The sequence below is a fragment of the Calliphora vicina genome, chromosome 3, assembly GCF_958450345.1.
Source record: "Calliphora vicina chromosome 3, idCalVici1.1, whole genome shotgun sequence".
Lineage (NCBI taxonomy): Eukaryota > Metazoa > Arthropoda > Insecta > Diptera > Calliphoridae > Calliphora > Calliphora vicina.
Window position 1 is genome coordinate 106,758,111 of NC_088782.1, and position 23,939 is coordinate 106,782,049.

The following is a 23,939-nucleotide window of genomic DNA, read 5'->3' on the forward strand; positions in this document are numbered from 1 at the left end:
AATACTGTTTTGATTTGTATACATTTCCCAAAAATGACTTTTATGCGGGAGATATTATTTCCCCTTACGTTTGTGCCAAGAAGAATGTACATAAGAAATTAGATATGTTTAAAAATTTTGGTAGGTTTTTTTTTATTTGTAATTTTGGATGTTATTTGTTCGAACTTGTATTGTTGAAATTTTTTTATTTATACTTGCAGCCATGTTATGTTCAGTTCCCTTTTTTATAATGACCATATTCGTTTATTGTTTCCTGCCCGAATTCCGAAATTGTCATGGCAAGTGTTTTGTTATGTATCTGCTGTATCTGACGGTCACCTATTCTTTAATATGTTATAACAATTTGTATAGCGGAGAATTTGATAAATTGCCGTGTATAACAATAGGTAAGAGATGAGTGGGTTTGAACAGATTTAAGTTATATTATATTTTTAATTTTCTTTTTCTAGGTTATAGTGTTTACTTTGGAACAATTGGCTTTTTAACCTGGATCAGTATCATTAGCTATGATACCTTTGTCAGTCTTACAGACCTAGATTACACCACCCTATTTCGTAAGTATTTCAAATGGGGCATCATTATACCAAGTGTGGCGACATTTGTATTATTTGTGATACAATCGCTGAAAAAAATTAATGAGGAATATAAGCCGGGCATTGGATCAGGCAGTTGTCTGGTCAAAGGTTTGTTTTTCAATTAGTTAGGAGACATAAATTAAGTTATTTATTTATTTGTATATGTATTTCTAGCTACGCGTTGGTCTGCAACTTTTTATTATTATATACCTCATATAATTGTATTAGTATTTTGCTTGACTTTGTATATAAGACTGATAAGATTTTTAGTGCAGAACGAAAGAGAAGCCACCTCATTTGCGGGCAGATTGAAAGCATCATATATGAAAAGGTACGAAACTGTTGACTAATCCAGCAAGAAAATATTAAAATTACAACTTTCAGTATTGTATAATACTTCTGCGGAAGCACTTTTTAGTCTACTAAACCTAAATTTTGTTACTATTTGCTCTTATCACTTTTTAGATTCTCTCTCTACTTGCGTTTATTTATTTTTATGGGCGTTATTTGGTTTTTGGAAGTCCTTTCGTATTTTATTGACATGTTTCATGGTCAGAATAATATTACTTTTATACCGAACATGCTCAATGCTCTGCATGTAAGTTTTCTAGCTAAATTTAAATTAAATAGAAACTTTAATTACTTCTTTTTGTTTATTTTTTTAGGGATTATTTATATTTTTTAGCATTACTTTCAATTCGCGTATTCACCGATATTTCCGAAAAAGGTTTGTTGACTCTTTTGATTGTTTGATCCCAAGCTTTCAATTATTTTTTTGTAATTTTTAATTCTCGTTTTAGATGTTGTCCTGCTCAATATGCCGGACGTGAGTTGATAACATTATCGTCAAGAACATCAACGTAATTAATACACGAAGACCCCGATCTTCATCGTTAATGGGGAAACGAAACGAAGCATATCGAAGAATCACATTATTCAAGGTCCATTAATAAGGTCTGTGCAACTCTACAACAATGCAACAACAAACTGAAAAACAGGCGTTTTGTTTTTGTAAAACTATAGTGAACTTGCAAAAACAGCTGGCTACAATACCAAGTCAAATGTTCATATCAAGGCGAATTCGCTATAAGGTGATATCGATAGCTCGATGTGTCAAATTCACAAATGTTTCTTATTCCGCATACCACAACAAACGTAAAAGCAATGAAAACAACAGGCAGACTTTGACAGCTCCAGCCAACATAAACAAATATATTGAGAAGAACAGTATGTAAACGCAAAGGGCCAAAAAACTTAATCAAACAACAAATTTTCCAGCAAAAAACCTTATAACGACGCAAGCTACATTCATAACGACTCAAACCGAAATTATGACAACGCTAATCGAAATAATCAAAATTTAAATATTAAATCGATGTCTTTGTAAAATAACAATAATACTCATAAGTCTACAAATAACTACCTGTAAATATCTGTACTATAATATTAAACAAGTAAGAAAGTATGGTCGGTCAAGCCCGACCATATAATACCCTACACCAAGTAAATGAGTGAAAATATTTTTCTTTTAAAATATCAATAATTTACATTTTTGAGTGATTTTCGGAAGTGGGGTTATATGGGGGCTATGACCAATTATGGACCGATCACCATAAAATTAGGTCGTGTGATTTATGTCTATATTAAAGGTAACTATGTTGAATTTTGTGTGTATACCAACATTTTTAAGCGATTTATGCACGTTAAAGTGATTTTCGGAAGCGGGTCTATATGGGAGCTATGACTAATTATGGACCGATCGTAACAAAATTTGGTGACATGAATTTTGTATATATAAAACTTATTTGGAGTGAAATTTGTGTAGATACATAGATAAATTAAACGTTTATGACCGATAAAGTCCAATTTCGAGGGGACATTTGTATGGGGGCTAGGTGAAATAATAGATAATATAATCGACTCAGAAAGTGATTCTAAGTCGATCGGTATACTTTAAGGTGGGTGTTAGACTAATATTTTTGGGCGTTACAAACATGTGCACAAACGCATAATACCCTCCCCACTATGGTGGTGTAGGGTATAAATATTACTAGATTTAATTTAATTTTTATACATATATTTATTGAAACTACCTTTATTACAATAAGTATTATAATCTTACAATAAACAACCAAATTATACTTCAAAATACAAATTTTAAATATTTTTAGGTAAACAAAATTTATTTTTTTCCAAAGTTGTTTTTTTAATATTTTAATTTATATGATGAAGGACTTATCATATTATGGTGCTCTCGGCTTAAGGCTTATCATAATCTGAGAACAACATATTATGATAAAATTATTCATCATAAATATGGTTGCCACAAACATGTATATGTTTACTGTAACCATATATATGGTTGAGACAATCATGTGAATCGTAAGTTAACCATATTATGGTTACCACAATCATGTAAATGGTTACTGTGACTATAATATAGTTAAAAAACTTGTAACACTATATAAATGGTTACAGTGCCCAATTATATTTTTTCTCTGCGTGTACATAGAAATTTCTGTACCAAATTTTACTCAGATTGGCCGATAATTGGTCATAGCTCCCCTATAAGGCCCATTTCCGAAAAAGATATTAACCTTAATAAATATTTAAAACAAATCGATATCAAAACAAGTAAGAGTGCTATATTCGGCTATGCCGAATCTTATATACCCTTCACCTTTGTTGTGGATGCATTATTATTTTTTATAATTAGTATATACATATTTATGTATGTACATTGCCCACTTTCAGCGTACAGCATCCTAAATTTATCAAGAACACAAAAAACAACAACAACGCCGAACGAAACAGAACACCAAAAGAAAAAACAAAAACAAAATACGCAAGGCAATGAAACCAACACACATCCAAACATACGTTTAATTGTATAAAAAACAACAACAACGCCAAAAGAAACAAAACACAAAAGAAAAACAAAATACGCAAAGCATGCACATTCAAACATACGATTTGTTGATTTTTTGTCAAAAAAACCAACACACAACCAAACAAAAGTTTAGTTGTATAAAAAACAACAACAACGCCAAAAGAAACAAAACACAAAAAAAACAAAATACGCAAAGCTTGCACATCCAACCATACGTTTTGTTGTTTTTTTGTCAAAGCATGCAATACATTGTGTTTTTTGATGAAATTTTCAGAGGTTGTCTCGGATTTTTGCTCATATCTCCGTTATTTATGGACGGATTTTGCTGATTTTAAATAGCAAAATTCTCGAAAGTATGTCTGACAGAATTGTTGAAGATTTGGATCCCGGAGATATCTGGGGCCTTCAGAAAATTGATTTCAACAGACAGACAGACAGACGGACATGGCTTAATCGACTCCGCTATCTATAAGGATCCAGAATATATATACTTTATAGAGTCGGAAATGAAAAATGTAGAAATTACAAACGGAATGACAAACTTATATATACCCTTCTCACGAAGCTGAAGGGTATAAAAATGAAATTACGCACAGATCAGTAATTTGTATCCAGCAATCATACTACTGTGAATATCGGTCCATATTTAACCATAGCTCCCATATAAGGTCCACTCTCGAAAATCACTAAACTCGTCATAAATTTCTTACAAATATATTTATCAGGTTGAAATTCGAAACAAATTTTTTCAATATATACAAAAATCGATGTACCAAATGTTACGATCCAGCATAATTGGTCATAGCCTCCATATAAGAACCACTTCCGGAAAACACATTAACCTTCACAAATATCCAAAATAATCTGTACTGAACCAAAATTTTACACCGATCAGTAATTTGTATCCAAGATTCGTACTACAAGATTTTTTAACTATTGGTCCATAATTCGTCATAGCTCCCATATAAAGTCCACTCTTGTTAATGGCGTTGTTTATATGAAATTCTACAAAAATAGCACTCAAATACTTAGGCCCATAATAGGTCATAGGTTCCATATATTGAATCAAAATAGTACACAGATCAGTAATTTTTAAAATCATACTACTGAATTTTGTGAATATCGGTCCATATTTGGCAACAGCTCCCATATAAATACATAAAAATTACGTTAAAATATTTTATGACAATCGCACAACACAATATCTTGAAATTTGGCTAAATATATATACCCTTTTTATAATCTGTTTCTTCAGTGAAGAATCTTCACTTGAGGTTAAAAAGGAAAAATGTTGATCCAAACGTATTAACTTATTATTAAGTATATAAATTGCTAAATTTCATATGTTCTAATAGGAATTTCAATTATAAATTGCTGAATTAGATCTGCGTAAACTAGTCTTACTAACAATTGTTATATTATTTCAGTTGTTATACCATCATATTTAGGTGGAGGGTATTTAAGATTCGGCACGGCCGAATATAGTACTCTTACTTGTTTGCTATACCACTGTGTGTCGCTTACGATAAAGTTTGTTTACCGTAAAATATAAACATTGACTTACGATAAAATCTTACCCCCTATATTTTTGATGTTATTAACAATTTTGATATTCTGAGAACGCTAAAACATCAGTCGGTCCATAAAATTTTAATTTCTGCAATAAAACAAAAATTTTAAAAATGTCGCTTACGATAATTTGGCGCTAAGGGCTGGATATGTTTTTCGGAAGCATATAATATGATTTTTACTTACATACAATGGATGTGTGTAAAATTTTCGATATCGATATTTATAAGACATTTATTAATACTTAATATCATACTATAAATAACGGCAGAGAGATCTCCGATCCGAGCACATTGTGGTTGTTTTAATATTAAACTGCCTCAAGTATAAAAATAATAAAAAACAAATTTCAGTCATCGTTAAGCTTTCAAGTCGTCGATATTTAGATCAGTAATTTCAAATCAATGTCTTTAAAAAAATACTCACTATTGTTAATAATGTTTTTAATGGCAATAACGAAAATCAAATGTGAAATACCAAATTGTCTATTTGTGAATACGGTGAATTTAACAAATACAAACAACACCTATGTGGATAGTAATGATATAGAGATTAAAATTCAACCACATTTAATGGACTACTATGATTTTATAGTTTTAAAAAATGGCAACAAAGTTAGTGTTCCGAAACATAAACGCGGCTGCATTTGCCCTAATCCCTGTTTAAGTGTGTGTTCAAAAGAGATCATAATTTTATATCACAATAACACTGAATTGGAACCAAGTTATCAAAGGGATGTAACTTTGGAAAACGGTGAAGAAATCACTCAGGATTTTGTAAAATATTTCAACCATCGATTTCTTAACATCACTTGCAATATGTATCCTTTAAAAATGGAACTAGTAGAATCTGACAAATGGAGTATTTTTGAGGTAAATTTTATATAAAATGTGATATTAGCAAGAGTTAAAACAAAAATTTAAACAAAATTAAAACGAATAAACTGTTTCTAACAAAAATCAAAAGAAAGTGAATGCATATCCATAAGCTATACTTTTCTAAACAACCCATCAGTTTCACAAGCATTCAGCCCTATTCACTAAATGTCTAATTACTTTGATGACTCCAATTTACATATACTTTTTTTTGGGTATCTTGACATGTATGTTTTCTTTGTATTGCAAAGAGAAATCAATTGGTTACTTTTTACACCTTACTCCCTAAAATGTCTGCTCAACTCCTGTTTGTAGATTGTAATCCTACAAAGCTTTACTAATTGTAAACGAGAGCAATAAACAACTAAACTCTTTGATTAACCTGCTCGTTGCCACGCCTTACCACCTTGATGTATCACTGTGGTGATACAGCCCTTTTATATTTTGTTTGTAGTTGTCGCTGTGTCGCATCCACTCTCTCAATATCTTTAAAACAATTCCATTGTTTCATCCAAGGCGAATTTATAGAAGGTGACGACAGAACTACAACAAATACAACATATACAAAAACAACAGGTACTTTGTTTTTGTAAAAAGATAAGTGAACTGTCAAAGTTGCCTGTGGTTGTTTTTGCTTTTGGGTTTTTTGTATTTTTCGCCACAACAAACACAAGTGAATTGACAGTTCACTTGTCTAAACAACTGAATAAAAAAAATTATCACCTTCTATAGATTCGCCTTGGTTTCATCCTCTCACTTGATTATACTCACTCTACTTATCTATCCAAGACCACTCTCACGCGTTCGCTCTCATCTAGCGGCACGTTTTCCCGCAGTATACTCTCCTGAGTTTAGTTTCTTCTACTCCTTGTTTTGTTTGCGACTCCAAGTTGTGTTTTTTTCTTCTGAAATGACAAATATAATAGGCCCCACTAATATATGTCATCCATCAGTGGAATCAATTTTGGGATACATTAAGGGCGAATGACTATTAAGGGTTAAAATAATTCATTATAAAGCTGATCCAGTAAACAGTTAGGCAGAAAAACCTGCAACCCGAGACAGTCAGCCGGAACTGCGGTTAAATTAATATCTATACATTCTAGTGTACGTGTGTATTTTAAATTCTGAACGTCAATATCTCTTAAAATGAATCATATACTTATTATTTTAATCTATTTTAGATTCATCATCCAATTACTTTGATTAGTCCTAATGTATGTTCGTCATACAGAGACTCATATAACATAGGTTTCAATGTATCAGATATTTTTCTCCTCTGAGGTATCGCCCAGTAAAGATTTCGTTTACTGCAGATATGTTTCGAAATATTTCGGAAAACCTTTTCACCCAGTAATGCAATAAATCTTTACTGAGCGAGACCGCTTTTTTATACATTCGAGAGTAGAAAACGAACGGAGCTAGCTGGCTGAGTTTATTTAGTATGGAAAATGGGCAATATCTGTTTGAGCTTTCATAAATATGTTGATTATTATTTGACTTTTGGAAAACCACACGATCATAACAGTATAGGTTTGATTCTACTACCAAAGGGTAGCAAAACCCTATACTCAGTTTGTCCATTTCGGTGACCATTTTTTTTTTTTTATGGGCCCCCAAAGATTCTGAAAATCAGTGGGGCCTGTAAAAAAGGTGTCATCAGTTTTTTGTTAACAGCTAATTCAGACTTTGTGATACGGCTTAACTTTATATGGCAATAATATAGCTAAGAGTCCGCCAAATAAATTTTGTTAAAATTTGTTTCCAAAAAATAGCTTTTTCGTGCACTTTTGTTGAAAAAATATAGGAAGAAAAAATTTTTTTTTTACTTTTTTTAGAACAACTTCCAGGGACTCTTAATTTTCCAATAACAATATTTTGCAAAGTTGTAGCTACGGTAAGTCTGAATAACTCTTGTGAACATATCAATGCAATCCGAACATATCTAGGCACTCTAAATAGCTGTCAAAAATCACTTCGTAGCTTAAAAATTTTAGTTTTTTTTACTATTTTTTGACTCTAAAGCAAAACTTTTTTGTTTAAAATGTATGTTCAAGTGTATACTTCTCTATTGTGCTGGAATAACGAAGAATGGGCAAATCATTATCGGTATGATCCGGGCGCATCACTTTATCCAATCTTGATCACGCAAGACCGGCTTGATGCAAGATATGAACAAATATAAAAATTTTTGAAAGTGGGCAAGGTTTGTGGAGCTTCTGAAGAGTAAATATAAGTGTTTATATCGATGAAAACCTTATGACTTGGAGATTTTAGTGAAATTAATAAATTTTGTGTTTATTCGGACGTATTTTACCTTAAAAACTAACTATATTATAAAATGGTGATTTTCCATCAAGAAAAATATAAACTTTGAATTATTGTAAAATTTGAACAGTTACAGACATCACAATAAAATTTGGAAGTAATATAGATCTAAATGTTCTTAAGTCAATGGCATCACTAGCGTTGCCATTCTTTGTTTTCAAACATCGAAATTCCTAAAACGGGGAAAATGTGTTCCAAAAACTGAGTTTTTTTTAGAAAATAGCCCACTTTGACGTTATTTACAGTATGATAGTAAAACCGTTTTGTATGTACATATATAAACAATATATAGGGCTATACAAATATGACGAGCTTTTGAGGATCGGTGCCTTGCGTTTTTAGAATTTTTTACTCAAACCTAAAATTTTGTTTCAAAATTGGCCAAGTTTGGACAGGGCTGGGGGGTACAATGTCCGCTTAAGTTAGTCAAATTTTACTTTATATGTTTTTGCATTAAGTTCTCTTTCCAGATCATAAAAAAATGTATATAGCCACGAAGAAAATTAGTTTTTTATAAAAGAAAAAATATGGGGACTTTTTTGGGAAAAAACTTAAAAAACACACGCATACAAAGTTGAAATATATAAAAAGATGCTTCAACTTTGGATGCGTGTAACTTTTTATAGGGACTAAATAATTTTTATCGGGTTTATTTTATTTTCTTTAGAATTTTATCGCAAATCTACGTCGTATATAAAAAACAAATTTCGACCTTTCGTAGGCCCATCGTATATAAAATACAAAAAAAAAGATCGAGCAAAATTTAAAAAAAATTAAACTTAATTATCTCTTGAACTAAAAGAGATACCTACAGACAGAAGCATATTTTTGTAGACTTTCTCAAGGACTATCTACATTTTAAATTTCAGCTCATTCGGATCATAAATGGCTTTTTGGCGATTTTTTTTTAAATGTGTAACACTTCAGCCGAGTAAATAATACAGCACATCATAGAACATAGAAGTGGTCTTTATGTCCTATTTAGAGTGACTAGACACATTCAGAATGCATTGATATGTTCACAAGAGTTATTTAGCTTTACCGTAGCTAAAACTTTGCTAAATATTGTTAATGAAAAATTAGGAGTCAATGGAAGTTATTCTAAAAAAAGTAAAAAAAAAAAAATTTTCTTCCTATATTTTTTTCAAAAAAAGTGCACGAAAAAGCAATTTTTTGGGAAAAAATGTTAACAAAAATTGTTTGGCGGACTCTTAGCTATATTATTGCCATATAAATTTAAGCGGTATCACCTAGTCTGAATTAGCTGTTGGCCAAAAATTGATGACATAATTTTTTGTGGGCCCACTAATTTTCAGAAACTTTGGGGGCACATAACAAAAGTTGGTCACCAAAATGGACAAACCGAGAATAGAGTTTTACTACCCTTTGATAGTAGAATCGATCGTGTGTTTTTTTGCACTGTTGTACTGTTTTTTTTAAAAAAGAAAAACATTTGTGACAAAACGTCCTATTTAGGGTGGACATTTGTGTGGGAATAGGTAAATAGACACAGAAATTGATTCTGAGACAATCGGTATACTTTAAGTTGGGTGTCTATTATTTTTTGGGAGTTACAAACATCAGCACTAACGCAATGTAGCCTCTCTGGCAAATAATTATATGAAAAACTTAATAAAACCAATAATTTTGTCCAATAAATTTTCTTTCAGAATGGCACTCTACTACATAGCTATACAAATGACTATAGAAATCATGAGGAATACTGTTTTAGTTTGTATAGATTTCTTGAAAATGAAATTTACTCGGGACATATTATTTCTCCTTACGTTTGTGCCAAGAAGCCTGTAATTAAGAAATTAGATACGTTTAAAAATTGTGGTAGGTTTTTTTTTATTTGTAATTTTGGGTGTTATTTGTTCGAACTTGTATTGTTGAAATTTTTTAATTTATACTTGCAGCCATGTTATGTTCGGTTCCCTTTTTTATAATGACCATATTCGTTTATTGTTTCCTGCCCGAATTCCGAAATTGTCATGGCAAGTGTTTTGTTATGTATCTGCTATATCTGACGGTCACCTATTCTTTAATATGTTATAACAATTTTTATAGAGGAGAATTTGATTTATTGCCGTGTATAGCAATAGGTAAGAGATGAATGGATTTGAACAGATTTAAGTCATATTATGTGTTTAATTTAATTTTTCTAGGTTATACTGTTTACTTTGGAACAATTGGCTTTTTAACCTGGATCAGTATCATCAGCTATGATACCTTTGTCAGTCTTACAGACTTAGATTACACCACCCTATTTCGTAAGTATTTTAAATGGGGCATCATTATACCCAGTGTGGCGACATTTGTATTATTTGTGATACAATCGCTGAAAAAAATTAATGAGGAATATAAGCCGGGCATTGGACCCGATAGTTGTCTAATCAAAGGTTTGTTTTTAAATTAGTTAGGAGACCTAAATTAAGTTATTTATCAAAGTGTTTTTGATATACATATGTATTTCTAGCTACGCGTTGGTCTGCAACTTTTTACTATTATATACCTCATATAATTGTATTAGTATTTTGCTTGACTTTGTATATAAGACTGATAAGATTTTTAGTGCAGAACGAAAGAGATGCCACCTCATTTGCGGGCAGATTGAAAGCATCATATATGAAAAGGTACGAAACTGTGTACTAATCCAGCAAGAAAACATTAAAATTACAACTTTCACTATTGTATAATACTACTGCGGAAGCACTTTTTAGTCTAATAAGCCTAAATTTTTTAATATTTGCTCTTATCACTTTTTAGATTCTCTCTCTACTTACGTTTATTTATTTTTATGGGCGTTATTTGGTTTTTGGAAGTACTTTCGTATTTTATTGACATTTTTCATGGTCAGAATAATATTACTTTTATACCGAGCATGCTCAATGCTCTGCATGTAAGTGTTCTAGCTAAATTTAAACTAAATAGAAGCTGTAATTACTAATTTCTGTTTATTTTGTTTAGGGATTATTTATATTTGTTAGCACTATTTTCAATACGCATATTCACCGCTATTTCCGAGAAAGGTTAGTCGACAAAGTTTTCAATTATTTTTTGTAATTTATAATTCTCGTTTTAGATGTTTTCCTGCTCGTCCTTGTCGTCAAGAACATCAACGTAATTAGTACACTAAGACCCCGATTTTCAACGTTAATGGGGACCGAAACGAAGCATATCGATGAATCACATTATACAAGGTCCATTAATAAGGTCTGTGCAACTCTACAACAATACAAAAACTAACATAAAAACAGGAGTTTGGTTTTTGTAAAACTATAGTGAACTTGCCAAAAACAGCTGGCTACAATACCAAGTCAAATGTTCATATCAAGGCGAATTCGCTATAAGGTAATGTCGATAGCACAGAGGCTCTATGTGTCAAATTCACAAATGTTTGTTATTCCGAATACCACAACAGACTTAAAAGCAATGGAACAACTGGCAGACCTTGACAGCTCCAGCCAACACAAACAAACATATTGAGAAGAGCAGTATGTAAACGCAAAGGGCGAAAACGAGTACAGACCTTAATAATTTAAATAATACCTTGCCCTTTTTTCATATATTTGCACTGCTTTCTTATTAGTTATTTATTTATATATAAACTTAATGAAACCATAAATTTTCCAGAAAAAAAAACACGTTATAACGACTCAAGTCACATTCATAACGACTCAAACCGAAATTATGACAACGCTAATCGAAATTTAAGTATTAAATCGATGTCTTTGTAAAATAACAATAATACTCATAAGTCTACAAATAACTACCTGTAAATATCTGTACTATAATATTAAAATATTGATAGCTGTAGCCAGTTATCGTTAATTTTTATTTATTTATTTATTCCAACTACCTTTATTATAATAAGTATTATAATCTTACAATAACAAATATATTCTCTAACATGAGAGCTTTAATGATCTTAATTATGCAGGATGTTAGATCGCGTCCTTGAAGTTTATGTGTGAATAGTTTTTTTGAGAGAATTTTTGCAAAGCCGACAGTTCTGCTGGGATGACCAGTTCAAGTGGGTGACCAGTTCAAATTTTAACTCGTTATATGAAATGAAACTGACACTTTAATATGACGGTATCCTAGACTGGGTAAATTATACACTTTGTGGCAGACGTTTTTGTCTCTAAATTAATAATTATAATTGAGCTCCGTTCTCTTGTTCTAAAAAGTCTTCAATTTTTATACCCTTCACCTTTGTGAGAAGGGTATATATAAGTTTGTCATTCCGTTTGTAATTTCCACAATATAATTTTCCGACCCTATAAAGTATATAAATTTGGGATCCTTATAGCGGAGTCGATTAAGCCATGTCCGTCTGTCTGTCTGTTGAAATCAATTTTCTGAAGACCCCTGATATCTTCGGAATCCAAATGTTCAATAATTCTATCAGACATGCTTTCTAGAAGTTTCCGATTTAAAATCAGCAAAATCGGTAAACAAATGGCTGAGATATGAGGAAAAAACCAGGACAACCTCGATTTTTGACCTACTTTTGACCTATATCTGGATTACTAAGTCATTAATGTAGACAATATGGATATCTAATGATAGATATTTCAAAGACATTTGCACGACGTATATAAGACCATAGTAAATTGGACCTACAATGGGTCAAAATCGGAAAAAATATTTTTCAACCCGATTTTTTTTATCACCAAAAAAATAAAAATAAATGAAATTTTTATTTAAAATTTGTATTTTGAAGTATAATTTGGTGAAGGGTATATAAGATTCGGCATAATTTTAACCCTCCGTTACTCGCAACTGATCTGGTTGATACAAGCAAACATATTTTCATTGTAAATTTTTTTAATCATCCTTAATTTTAAGCAATTTTTTAATAAAATAATATTTTTACTGCAATTTTTATACCCTCCACCACCATAAGTGGTGAATGAGGGTATATATAAGTTTGTCATTCCGTGTGTAACATTGAGAAATATTCATCTGAGACCCAACAAAGTATTTATATTATTGATCCTTATCAAATTCTAAGACGATTGAGCTATGGCCGTCTGTCTGTCCGTCTGTGTAAAAAACGCTCACGTCCAAAATACGCAAACAAACTTAGCAGTTTGGTATTGAAAATCATCGAAATCGGTACAGTGGAACCAAAGTTATGAATTAAAATGTGGGACAACCTCAAAAAAAAATTGATAATTTTCACATATTTTTGGAAATTTTTTGTAAATATATTGCAGCTAATATCATACAATTTTGCACTCGTTACTTTTATGATAAAAGGAGTAACTCTGGTGAAAATTATAAGAATCGGTCCATGGTTTCTCCTAGCTCCCATACAAATTTCTTCCCGAAATATGGTTCTATGGTCTATAAATGCCTACAGAATAGGAATATCCACATGAAATTCATTAAAAATAAGTTTCGTGGTAAAAGAAATTATATTACAAAATTTTTCGTTGATCGGCCCATATTTGACCATAGCCCCCATATAAAGTACACTTCCGAAAATCTCTTAAATAAGCATAAATGTCTTATAAATATCGCTATGAAATTCGACATGAATAATCCTCATATATACCAAAATCGCTGTACCTAATTCTATGAAGATCGGCCGATAATTGGTTATAGCTCCCATATAAGGACCACTTCCGAAAAACACAATAACCTACATAAATATCTAAAAAATATCAATATCAAAACAAAATTTCACACACATCCGTAGTTTATATTTAGAAATCATACTTCTGGATTTTGTGAATATCGGTCCACTCCCGAAAATCACTAAAATCCTCATAAATTTCTTACAAATATAGTTATCAGGTTGAAATTCAAAACAAATTTATTCAATATATACAAAAATCGATGTACCAAATTTTATGAGGATAGGCCCATAATTGGTCATAACATTAACTTGCACAAATATCCATAAAAATCTATACTGAACCAAAATTGTACACCGATCAGTAATTTGTATCCAAGAATCGTACTACAAGATTTTTTAAATATTGGTCCATAATTCGGCATAGCTCCCATATAAGGTCCACTCTTGTTAATAGCGTTGTTTATATGAAATTCTACAAAAATAGCCCTTAAATACTTAGGACCATAATAGGTCATAGCATCCATATATTAAACCAAAATAGTACACAGATCAGTAATTTGTATTCAAAAATCATAATACTGAATTTTGTGATTATTGGTCCATAATTGGCCACAGCTCTCATATTAATACATAATAATCACGTGAAAATATTTTATGACAATCGAATCATAATAGGTCATAGCTCCCACATAAGTCCCACAACCAAATATTTTAAAATTTGTGTAAATATATTTGTATACCCTTTTCTATACTCTGTTTCTTCACTTGAGGTTAAAAGGGAAAAATATTGATCCAAACGTATTAACTAATTATTAAGTATATAAATTGTTAAATTTCATACGTTCTAATAGGAATTTCAGTTATAAATTGCTGAATTAGATAAAATTTTTTGTACATTTGAAATAAAATATCTTCTGCGTAAACTAGTCTTTCTAACAATTGTTATATTATTTCAGTTGTTATGCCATCATATTTAGGTGGAGGGTATTTAAAATTCGGCACGGCCGAATATAGTACTCTTACTTGTTTATACTCTGTTTCTTCACTTGAGGTTAAAAGGGAAAAATGTTGATCCAAACGTATTAACTAATTATTAAGTATATAAATTGCTAAATTTCATACGTTCTAATAGGAATTTCAGTTATAAATTGCTGAATTAGATACAATTTTTTGTACATTTGAAATAAAATATCTTCTGCGTAAACTAGTCTTTCTAACAATTGTTATTTGTTATAGATACCATCATATTTAGGTGGAGGGTATTTAAGATTCGGCACGGCCGAATATATTACTCTTACTTGTTTTTTTTGTATTACTCTTTTAAATACATTGCATTTAAAAATGAAGAGATTATTTCCAAACGCGACTTGCTTTATTGATATCAATTTGTTGTGCATGGTGCAACTAGTCTCAATTGAAAATGATTGCGACTAACGGAAGGTTGAATCTATTTCAAAAACTATTTAACTTAAATGAGGAGCAAAGGCTACTTTTTCGAATTTTTTTACAAATTGATTTTTTGTTATTTTTATAATATTTAAGTTAAAATCTTCTAGAAAAAATCAATTTTCCAAAATTTTTAAATTTTTAAAAAATTACCTTTTGTTCTGCGGCTCCTCCAATACAATAATTGATTTATGAATTAGTTTTATGTACATAAGTGTGGATGTGTGTGTAAGAATGTGGATCATCTTCATGAGAAGAGCAGGATGCTGACGGTCCAGAAAGTTTCTGCTGGCTTGTCACCCGCCTAGTCACCCCAACCATCAAATTCTGATGCAGGATCCCCTACCCCGTCTCATCCGATGGTCTTCATTCGCTTTTGTAATAACATCGGAGACATCGTCCGACGTCGTCTGATCGTATATAGTGAGTGCCTCGAATGTTGGTCTCGAAAGCCTATAGATAATAGCTGTAGATGCAACATAGTCCTAAACGATCACACCACAACCCTCAATTCAGCCAGGTTGGTGCTATTTGATCAACTGTTCATGGTATTTGAACCTATTTTGAACATATTTTGGTTTGAAAAGCAGAAAAATAAATTATCATTTAGCTAATGAGTTCTTTTGAGGTCTTCACTGATGGCTGGATGGCAAGGTGGGAATCGGAGGATTCGTTTATATTGAACGCACAGAAAACTTTCAGCCATAGTAGCATATTTGACAGCTTCAACATCCAAACAACCATAACACAGTGCAACAGTGAAAAAAACACAAGATCATGACTATATAGGTTCGACTCTACTACCAAAGTGTAGTAAAACGCTACTCAGTTTGTCCATTTTGGTGACCAATTTTTTTTTATGGGCCCCCAAAATTTCTGAAAATCAGTGGGGCCTCTAAAAAAGGTGTCATCAGTTTTCGGTTAACAGCAAATTCAGACTTTGTGATACGGCTTAACTTTATATGGCAATAATATAGCTAAGAGTCCGCCAAATAAATTTTGTTAAATTTTTTTTTACAAAAAATTGCTTTTTCGTGCACTTATGTTGAAAAAATATAGGAAGAAATTTTTTTTTTTTACTTTTTTTAGAATAACTTCCAGGGTCTCCTAATTTTTCACTAACAATATTTAGCAAAGTTGTAGCTACGGTAAAGTTGAACAACTCTTGAGAACATATCAATGCATTCTGAACGTGTCTAGTCACTCTAAACAGCACATAAAGATCACTTTTTACCTTAACAATTTTCGTTTTTACTATTTTTTGACGCTAAAACAAAGATTTTTTGTTAAAATATTATGATCAAGTCCACACTTCTATGTTGTGCTGTATTATTTACTCGGCTAAGGTGTTCGGAATGGGGATCAGGGAGTGGACCCTCAATGTCACACATTTAAAAAAATCGCCAAAAAGCCATTTATGATCCGAATGAGCTGAAATTTAAAATGTAGATAGTCCTTAAGAAGGTCTACAAAAATATGCCAAAAAGCCATTTATGATCCGAATGAGCTGAAATTTAAAATGTACATAGTCCTTAAGAACGTCTACAAAAATAAGCTTTTATCTGTAGGTATCTCTTTTAGTTCAAGAGATATTTAAGTTTAATTTTTTTTAAATTTTGCTCTTTCTTTTTTTTGTATTTTATATATGATGGGCCTACGAAAGGTCGAAATTTGTTTTTTATATATGACGTATAATTGCGATATAATTCTAAAGAAAATAAAACAAACCTGATAACATTATTTCGTCCCTATAAAAAGTTACACGCATCCAAAGTTGAAGCATCTTTTTATATATTTCAACTTTGTATGCGTGTGTTTTTTAAGTTTTTTCCCAAGAAATCCGCATATTTTTTCTTTTATAAAAAACTAATTTTCTTCGGGGCTATATACACTTTTCTATGATCTGGAAAGAGAACTTAATGCAAAAACGTATAAAGTAAAATTTGACTAACTTAAGCAGACATTGTAGCCCCCAGCCCTATCCAAACTTGGCCAATTTTGAAACAAAATTTTAGGTTTGAGTAAAAAATTCTAAAAACGCAATGCACCGATCCTCAAAACCTCGTAATATATGTATAGCCCTATATATTGTTTATACACATGCAAAACGTTTTTACTATCATACTGTAAATAACGTCAAAGTGGGCTATTTTCTAAAAAAAACTCAGTTTTTGGAACACATTTTCCCCGTTTTAGGAATTTCGATGTTTGAGAACAAAGAATGGCAACGCTAGTGATGCCATTGACTTAAGAACATTTAGATCTAGATTACTTCCAAATTTTATTGTGATGTCTGTAACTGTTCAAATTTTACATTAATTAAAAATTTTTATTTTTCTTGATGGAAAAATCACCATTTTATAATATTGTTAGTTTTTAGGGTAAAATACGTCCGAAAAAACATAAAATTAACTCATTTCACTAAAATGTCAATCTTCAAGTCATAAGGTTTCCATCGATATCAAAAACTTATATAAAAAGCTTATATTTACTCATCAGAAGCTCTACAAACCTTGCCCACTTTCAAAAATGTTGATGTTTTTTCATATCTTGCATCAAGCCGGTCTTGCGTGATCAAGATTGGATAAAGTGATGCGCCCGGATCATACCGATAATGATTTGCCCATTATTCGTTATTCCAGCACAATAGAGAAGTATACACTCGAACATAAATTTTTAACAAAAATTTTTTGTTTAGAGTCAAAAAATAGTAAAAAAATAAAATTTGTATGCTACAAAGTGATTTTTGAGAGCTATTTAGAATGCCTAGATATGTTCGGATTGCATTGATATGTTCACAAGAGTTATTCAGACTTACCGTAGCTACAACTTTGCAAAATATTGTTATTGGAAAATTAAGAGTCCCTGGAAGTTGTTCTAAAAAAAGTAAAAACAAATTTTTTTCTTCCTATATTTTTTCAACAAAAGTGCACGAAAAAGCTATTTTTTGGAAACAAATTTTAACAAAATTTCTTTGGCGGACTCTTAGCTATATTATTGCCATATAAAATTAAGCCGTATCACAAAGTGTGAATTAGCTGTTAACCAAAAACTTATGACACCTTTTTTAGAGGCCCCACTGATTTTCAGAAACTTTGGGGGCCCATAAAAAAAATCGGTCACCAAAATGGAAAAACTTAGTATAGGGTTTCTACCCTTTGGTAGTAGAGTCGAACCTATACTGTCATGATCTTGTGTTTTTCCAAAAGTCTTCATTTGTTGCATAGTGTAATCAGCTGATCAGTTGAACACAGCTGATAAATCAATTCGGATTTGTTGAAACCTTGATCTCTCCTACTAAATGGTTTTGAATTATTTTAACTCATTACTTAAAACACTCCTTTTTATAGCGTTTTAATGCATTTGTTTCTATATATATATTACTTACGGATACATGTACACTCTAATTAATCACAAAAACAATTTGTATCTATAAATGTGTCTCATTAAAAGCTGCCATGCATTTACTTTGCATACAAACATCATGTTCATTTTAATACGGCTGTTTTAAGCTGCTTTGGTCAAAGATAAACGAAGTGATGAACAAAATGAACCACAAACGTTTAGATCAATGAACAAACAGCTGAACATTTAAAAAGAGATTATGATAATAAACAATTTGTGTATTTTATCTCAAATAATTAATTGAAATATTTTTTTTGAAACTTGTGAATTTCGTCTAAGGTATAAGGTATCTTAAAGCTGCTTTTAATTTTTGGATTTAAATGACAAGAAACTAAATTAACATATTTAAATTTACATCTACAAATGCATACAATCACAATACATATATTTATATGGATAAAACTTAAGACACTTAAAACTTATTAAATCAAAATTATGAATATTCAACCAGTTACTTTTAGTTGAACTTTAACTTAAGTTGAACAAAATCTATTTTCGATATTTTTAGTTATTTTTTTCTTTGGAGCTTCTGGAAATCAAAATGCGGTTAAAAAGTTTGATACAAATAAGTCCGTGACTTTTTCAATATATTCTTCTTTGAGTAATTTAAAGAAGGGCCACTTAAAACCGGGATGGATTAAAGAGACCATAACTTTTAAATGAAACAACGTATGTTAACATTTTATACGTGAAATTAAAGGTAATTTATTAAGCTTTAAAAAATATATAACTGTAGGTTTATGTGTGCTTATTTCCAATAAATGTTCTGGCTTTTCTTTTTATGCCTCCCATTAATAACTGCACAACTTTTCTTCCCACTTCTATCGTTATTCCAGCATATTTATTCCAGTTTTTATACCCTATATATATATAATATATATAAGTTTTTCATTCCGTGTGTAACATTGAGAAATATTCATCTGAGACCCAAACAAGGTATATATTAGGGATGCCAATCCCGAAATCCCGATCCCGAAAATCCCGGGATTTTTCGGGATCGGGAATTCCCGAATCCCGGGATTTGTGAAAAAGAATCCCGGGATTTTTCGGGATTAACAAATCCCGGAATATTATGAGATTTTTGATATTTTAGGAAGATTTTTGAAGCACCCAAATACCTAGAAAGCTAAATTTCAGCATATTTATAATACTAATCTCGCTTCAAATCCAAACGCAGCCAGATTTTTTCATTTGAATCAGGGAGCAGCACGTCTACCTTGCATTGGCAGACTTTTACACAATTTACACTTTTACGAAATTTATGTTCAAGTTATTTTCTGAAGGGGACTTTACAGTATAATTTCAGAGTACTTACAGGACTGCTCAAACAGTGCTCCGGGGGACAATTGTATGGAGGTAGGGAAAATCATGGACCATTTTATTTTAATTCAATGCATTAGTTTTTGATTTGTTATATTTTTACTTAAATATATTAATGAAATTAATAGTTTTTATTCTTGAATTTAATGTTTTTGACGTTTAACTAAAATCCCGAAGTCCCGAAAAATCCCGAAATCCCGAAAAATCCCGGGATCCCGAAAAATCCCGGGTCCCGAAAAATCCCGCGATCCCGGGATTTACATTTCTAAAATCCCGAATCGCGGGATTTGTAAAACCCAGTCCCGTTTGGCATCCCTAGTATATATATTATTGATCCTTATGAAATTCTAAGTCACTTGAGCCATGTCCGTTAGTCTGTCCGTCTGTGTAAAATACGCTCACGTCCAAAATACGCAAACAAACTTAGTAGAGTTGCAAGAAAAATGTTTATTATTGTTCTAAGCGGTTTGGTATTGAAAATCAGCGAAATCACTACAGTGGAACCAAAGTTATGAATTAAAATGTGGGACAACCTCAAAAAAAAATTGATAATTTTCACATATTTTTGGACATTTTTTTGTAAATATATCATAAAATTTTGCACTCGTTACTTTTATGATAAAAGGAGTAAATCTGGTGAAAATTATAAAAAACGGTCCATGATTTCTCCTAGCCCCCATACAAATTTCTTACCGAAATATGGTTTTATGGTCTATAAATGCCTACAGAATAGCAGTATCCATAGAAAATTTAGCAAAAATAAGTTTCGTGGTAAAAACAATTACATTACAAAATTTGTTGTGGATCGGCCCTTATTTGACCATAGCCCCCATATAAAGTACACTTTCGAAAATCTCTTAAATAAGTATAAATATCTTATAAATGTCGCTATCAAGTTGAAATTCGACATAAATAATCCCCATGTATACCAAAATCGCAGTACCGAATTCTATGAAGATCGGCCCATAATTTTTTTATAGCTCCCATATAAGAACCATTTCCGAAAAACACATTTATCGGCATAAATATCTAAAAAATTATTAATATCAAAATAAAATTTTACACAGATTCGTAATTTATATTTGAAAATCATACTATACGGTTTTGTGAATATCGGTCCATATTTGACCATAGCTCCCATATAAGGTCAACTTCCGAAAATCAATTAAGTACTCATAAATCTCTTATAAATATCTTTACCATGCTAAAATTCAGCACAAATAATACTCATATACATAGAAATCACTGTACCGAATTTTATGAAGATTGGCCCATAATTGGTCATACCTCTCATATAAGGACCGTTTCCGAAAAAGATATTAACCTTAAAAAATATCTAAAACATATCGATATCAATATTTATAAAAATTGCTGTACAAAATTTTATGATGATCGGCCCATAATTTGTCATAGATAGAGGCTAAGAACTGGAAAACACATTAACCTACACAAATATCCAAAAAAAATACTGTACTGAACCAAAATTGTACACCGATCAGCAATTTGTATTCAAGAATCATACCACAAGATTTTTTTTTAATATCGGTCCATAATTCACCATAGCTCCAGTGTGGACCAGTTTTGCTGCTTTTCGATAAGTCCGTTACCTTTTGAAGAAAAAACGCGTTTTTGGATAAAAAATCGTTATATTTTTCAACATAGTCTTCTTTGAGTTATTTACACTTTGTCCAACATTTCTCCAATTTGTTTATCACTTCTAAAAACTAAGATTTGACGAGTTCTTCAAACTAGATATTGAATGACCGATTCATCTCGAGAAACCCACAGTTTTGTCTCTGGTGTGTTGCGGAAGATCCACGTTTCGTTCGCGCTTACGAAACTATGAAAAAACTCGTCTATATTGCGGTTGAACTACCTGGGAAGTTGACACACGATTGCGTTTGCGGTCCACAGTAGGGCAGAATCAAAATTTTTTGGAAATAAATCTGTCATTTCTAAACGGCTGGTCCGATCGGGATAGCCAAGGAGTATTCGAGTTTAAGTTATTAAAATGGACCCTACAAATGCTCCAGGGGCATTTGTAGGGACATGTTTCCCATCCGATTTCAAAGATTTTTGTATAAATTTTCATAATCGTTTATTCAACTACAAATCAATCATTCTGAGTTAGTCATATTTTATACTAAAATATGAAAAACTGCAATATTTTTGAAGGACTGAGTTTTAAAGTGGCATATTTTTGAATCTAATTGAGATATTGACTTGATATTTTTTGTAAGACCAAAAATTAACTGATCTAAACAAAACAAAAATAATTCGGAATAAAAGTTGATAAAATTTCTCCTAATATTTGCAATCCTATTCAAATTTTGATACAAATTTTAGTTTTAGAAACTCAGTAAATGTAATAAAATATTTATTTATTAACAAAACTTAATGAAATTTTCAAAGTTTTTTAAATTTATCATTCTAAATAAGAAAGTTTAAAAAAATTGTCAAATGGTTAAAGGGAATCCCTAAATTCCTAAAAATTGGAGCGAAAATCCCAAAAATGGTAGTTTTTTACAATTTTGCCCATATGGTCCACTTTTACTTCGGGGCTGGGAAAATACTTTGGGGATAAATAGGGAACATAACAAGGTTTCTAAAGCTGCTTTTCGTTTTCTGATGCCGGCTTTGGGATTTTAGAACCTGAGGCCCAAATTTGAAATTTTTATAAAAAAAAAATGTTGGAGCGACATATTCGAAAAATAGGACATGCTTTTTATACCAACATGTTTTCCGTAAAGTTAGCTTACAGAAAATTATAAAATTGTTACATGTTATAAAAGAAAGTTTTTTTTAATAAAAATGAGTTAAGTCATCTTTTCGCCCCCAAAGAAACAGCAAAAATCTACTATTTTTTAATTTTTATATTGAAAATCGTTTCTTTTTGGATCTATAATTGATATTGCTCTGAAAACTTTTGTACATTATTTTTAATTTAACTAACAAAGAAAATTCGAGTCCATTCGGTCCAAAAGTACGCCTTATTTTTTTTAAAAAATGCGGACCAAGTTATGGCAAAATTTTTAAATTTAAATTTTCAAATGCCTATAACTCGGAAACTATAAGAGATAGATAACACACGCAAGCATGTTTTTATAAGATGGAAATCGGATGGAAAAAAATTGCACGTGTTTAAAAATGTTACATGTCGAATGTATCCTGCTTTGAGCATCTATAGAGAATTTGTAGGCCCCATTTTAACAACTTAAACTAAAATAGTCCTTGGCTATGCCCACGTCAAATTTTATCCCGCTAAGACCAGCCGTTTAAAATTTCAGATTTATTTCCAAACAAATTTTGATTCTGTCGATTGTGAGCAAAAGCGGCACCCATCTAGCGGAAAGCTTTCTCATACCCAAGTGATCATACAAAATTTAAGCCATTGAACCATGTAAATATGGCTACCACAATCTCTCGCACTTTCAATTTCCAATCGGCCAACACCATATCCTGAATTTTTTCAATTGTTTAGGGTGTAAAGACCTAAGCTCTTTTTATACCCTTCACCATGGGTGGCAAGGGTATATATAAGCTTGTCATTCTGTTTGTAATTTCTACAAACCTGGACCGTTATAGATAGCGAAGTCGATATAGCCATGTCCGACTGTTTGTTGAAATCAACTTTCCGTAGCCCCAAATAACTTACATACATGATTCATACATCAATATATCGGGAATTCTTCCGGATCGGTTCTATTCGACAAAATCCGCCCTCAAATGGCTGGGATGTAAGTAAAAAAAACGGAAAACCTCGATTATTGCCCTATTTATACCCGACACCACAATAGTGGTGAGGGTATATTGGGTAAGTGCTGATGTTTGTAACGCCCAAAAATATTGTCCCAATACCCACCTTAAAGTATACCAATCTTCTCAGGATCGATTAAGCGATGACCGTCCGTCCGTCCGACCGTCTGTACGTCCATGTAAAC

The 23,939-nt window shown here is 31.4% G+C and overlaps 2 protein-coding genes across 2 annotated transcripts; both read left to right on the forward strand.

Moving 5' to 3' along the window:
- The first annotated feature begins 225 nt into the window (after positions 1–225).
- On the forward strand, positions 226–1,439 carry LOC135955670 (G-protein coupled receptor Mth2-like). The gene is made up of 6 exons (XM_065506028.1): positions 226–386; positions 450–683; positions 750–906; positions 1,041–1,173; positions 1,241–1,302; positions 1,376–1,439. Exons 1-6 carry the CDS (start codon positions 230–232, stop codon positions 1,437–1,439), a joined length of 807 nt encoding a protein of 268 aa, XP_065362100.1. The 5' UTR covers positions 226–229.
- Positions 1,440–5,471: 4,032 nt separating this feature from the next.
- Positions 5,472–11,368, forward strand: LOC135955671 (probable G-protein coupled receptor Mth-like 11). Its single transcript, XM_065506030.1, has 8 exons — positions 5,472–5,906; positions 9,908–10,076; positions 10,157–10,342; positions 10,406–10,639; positions 10,717–10,873; positions 11,007–11,139; positions 11,208–11,269; positions 11,323–11,368. Exons 1-8 carry the CDS (start codon positions 5,472–5,474, stop codon positions 11,366–11,368), a joined length of 1,422 nt encoding a protein of 473 aa, XP_065362102.1.
- The last annotated feature ends 12,571 nt before the right edge of the window (positions 11,369–23,939 follow it).

Bases quoted from the DNA above. Each gene is read 5' to 3' on its own strand.
- LOC135955670 (XM_065506028.1), top strand. From the start codon at position 230: ATGACCATATTCGTTTATTGTTTCCTGCCCGAATTCCGAAATTGTCAT. The intron at 684-749 runs GTTTGTTTTTCA...ATGTATTTCTAG, and splicing joins AGGCAGTTGTCTGGTCAAAG to CTACGCGTTGGTCTGCAACT. The intron at 1,174-1,240 runs GTAAGTTTTCTA...TTATTTTTTTAG, and splicing joins ACATGCTCAATGCTCTGCAT to GGATTATTTATATTTTTTAG.
- LOC135955671 (XM_065506030.1), top strand. From the start codon at position 5,472: ATGTTTTTAATGGCAATAACGAAAATCAAATGTGAAATACCAAATTGT. The intron at 10,640-10,716 runs GTTTGTTTTTAA...ATGTATTTCTAG, and splicing joins CGATAGTTGTCTAATCAAAG to CTACGCGTTGGTCTGCAACT. The intron at 11,270-11,322 runs GTTAGTCGACAA...TTCTCGTTTTAG, and splicing joins CACCGCTATTTCCGAGAAAG to ATGTTTTCCTGCTCGTCCTT.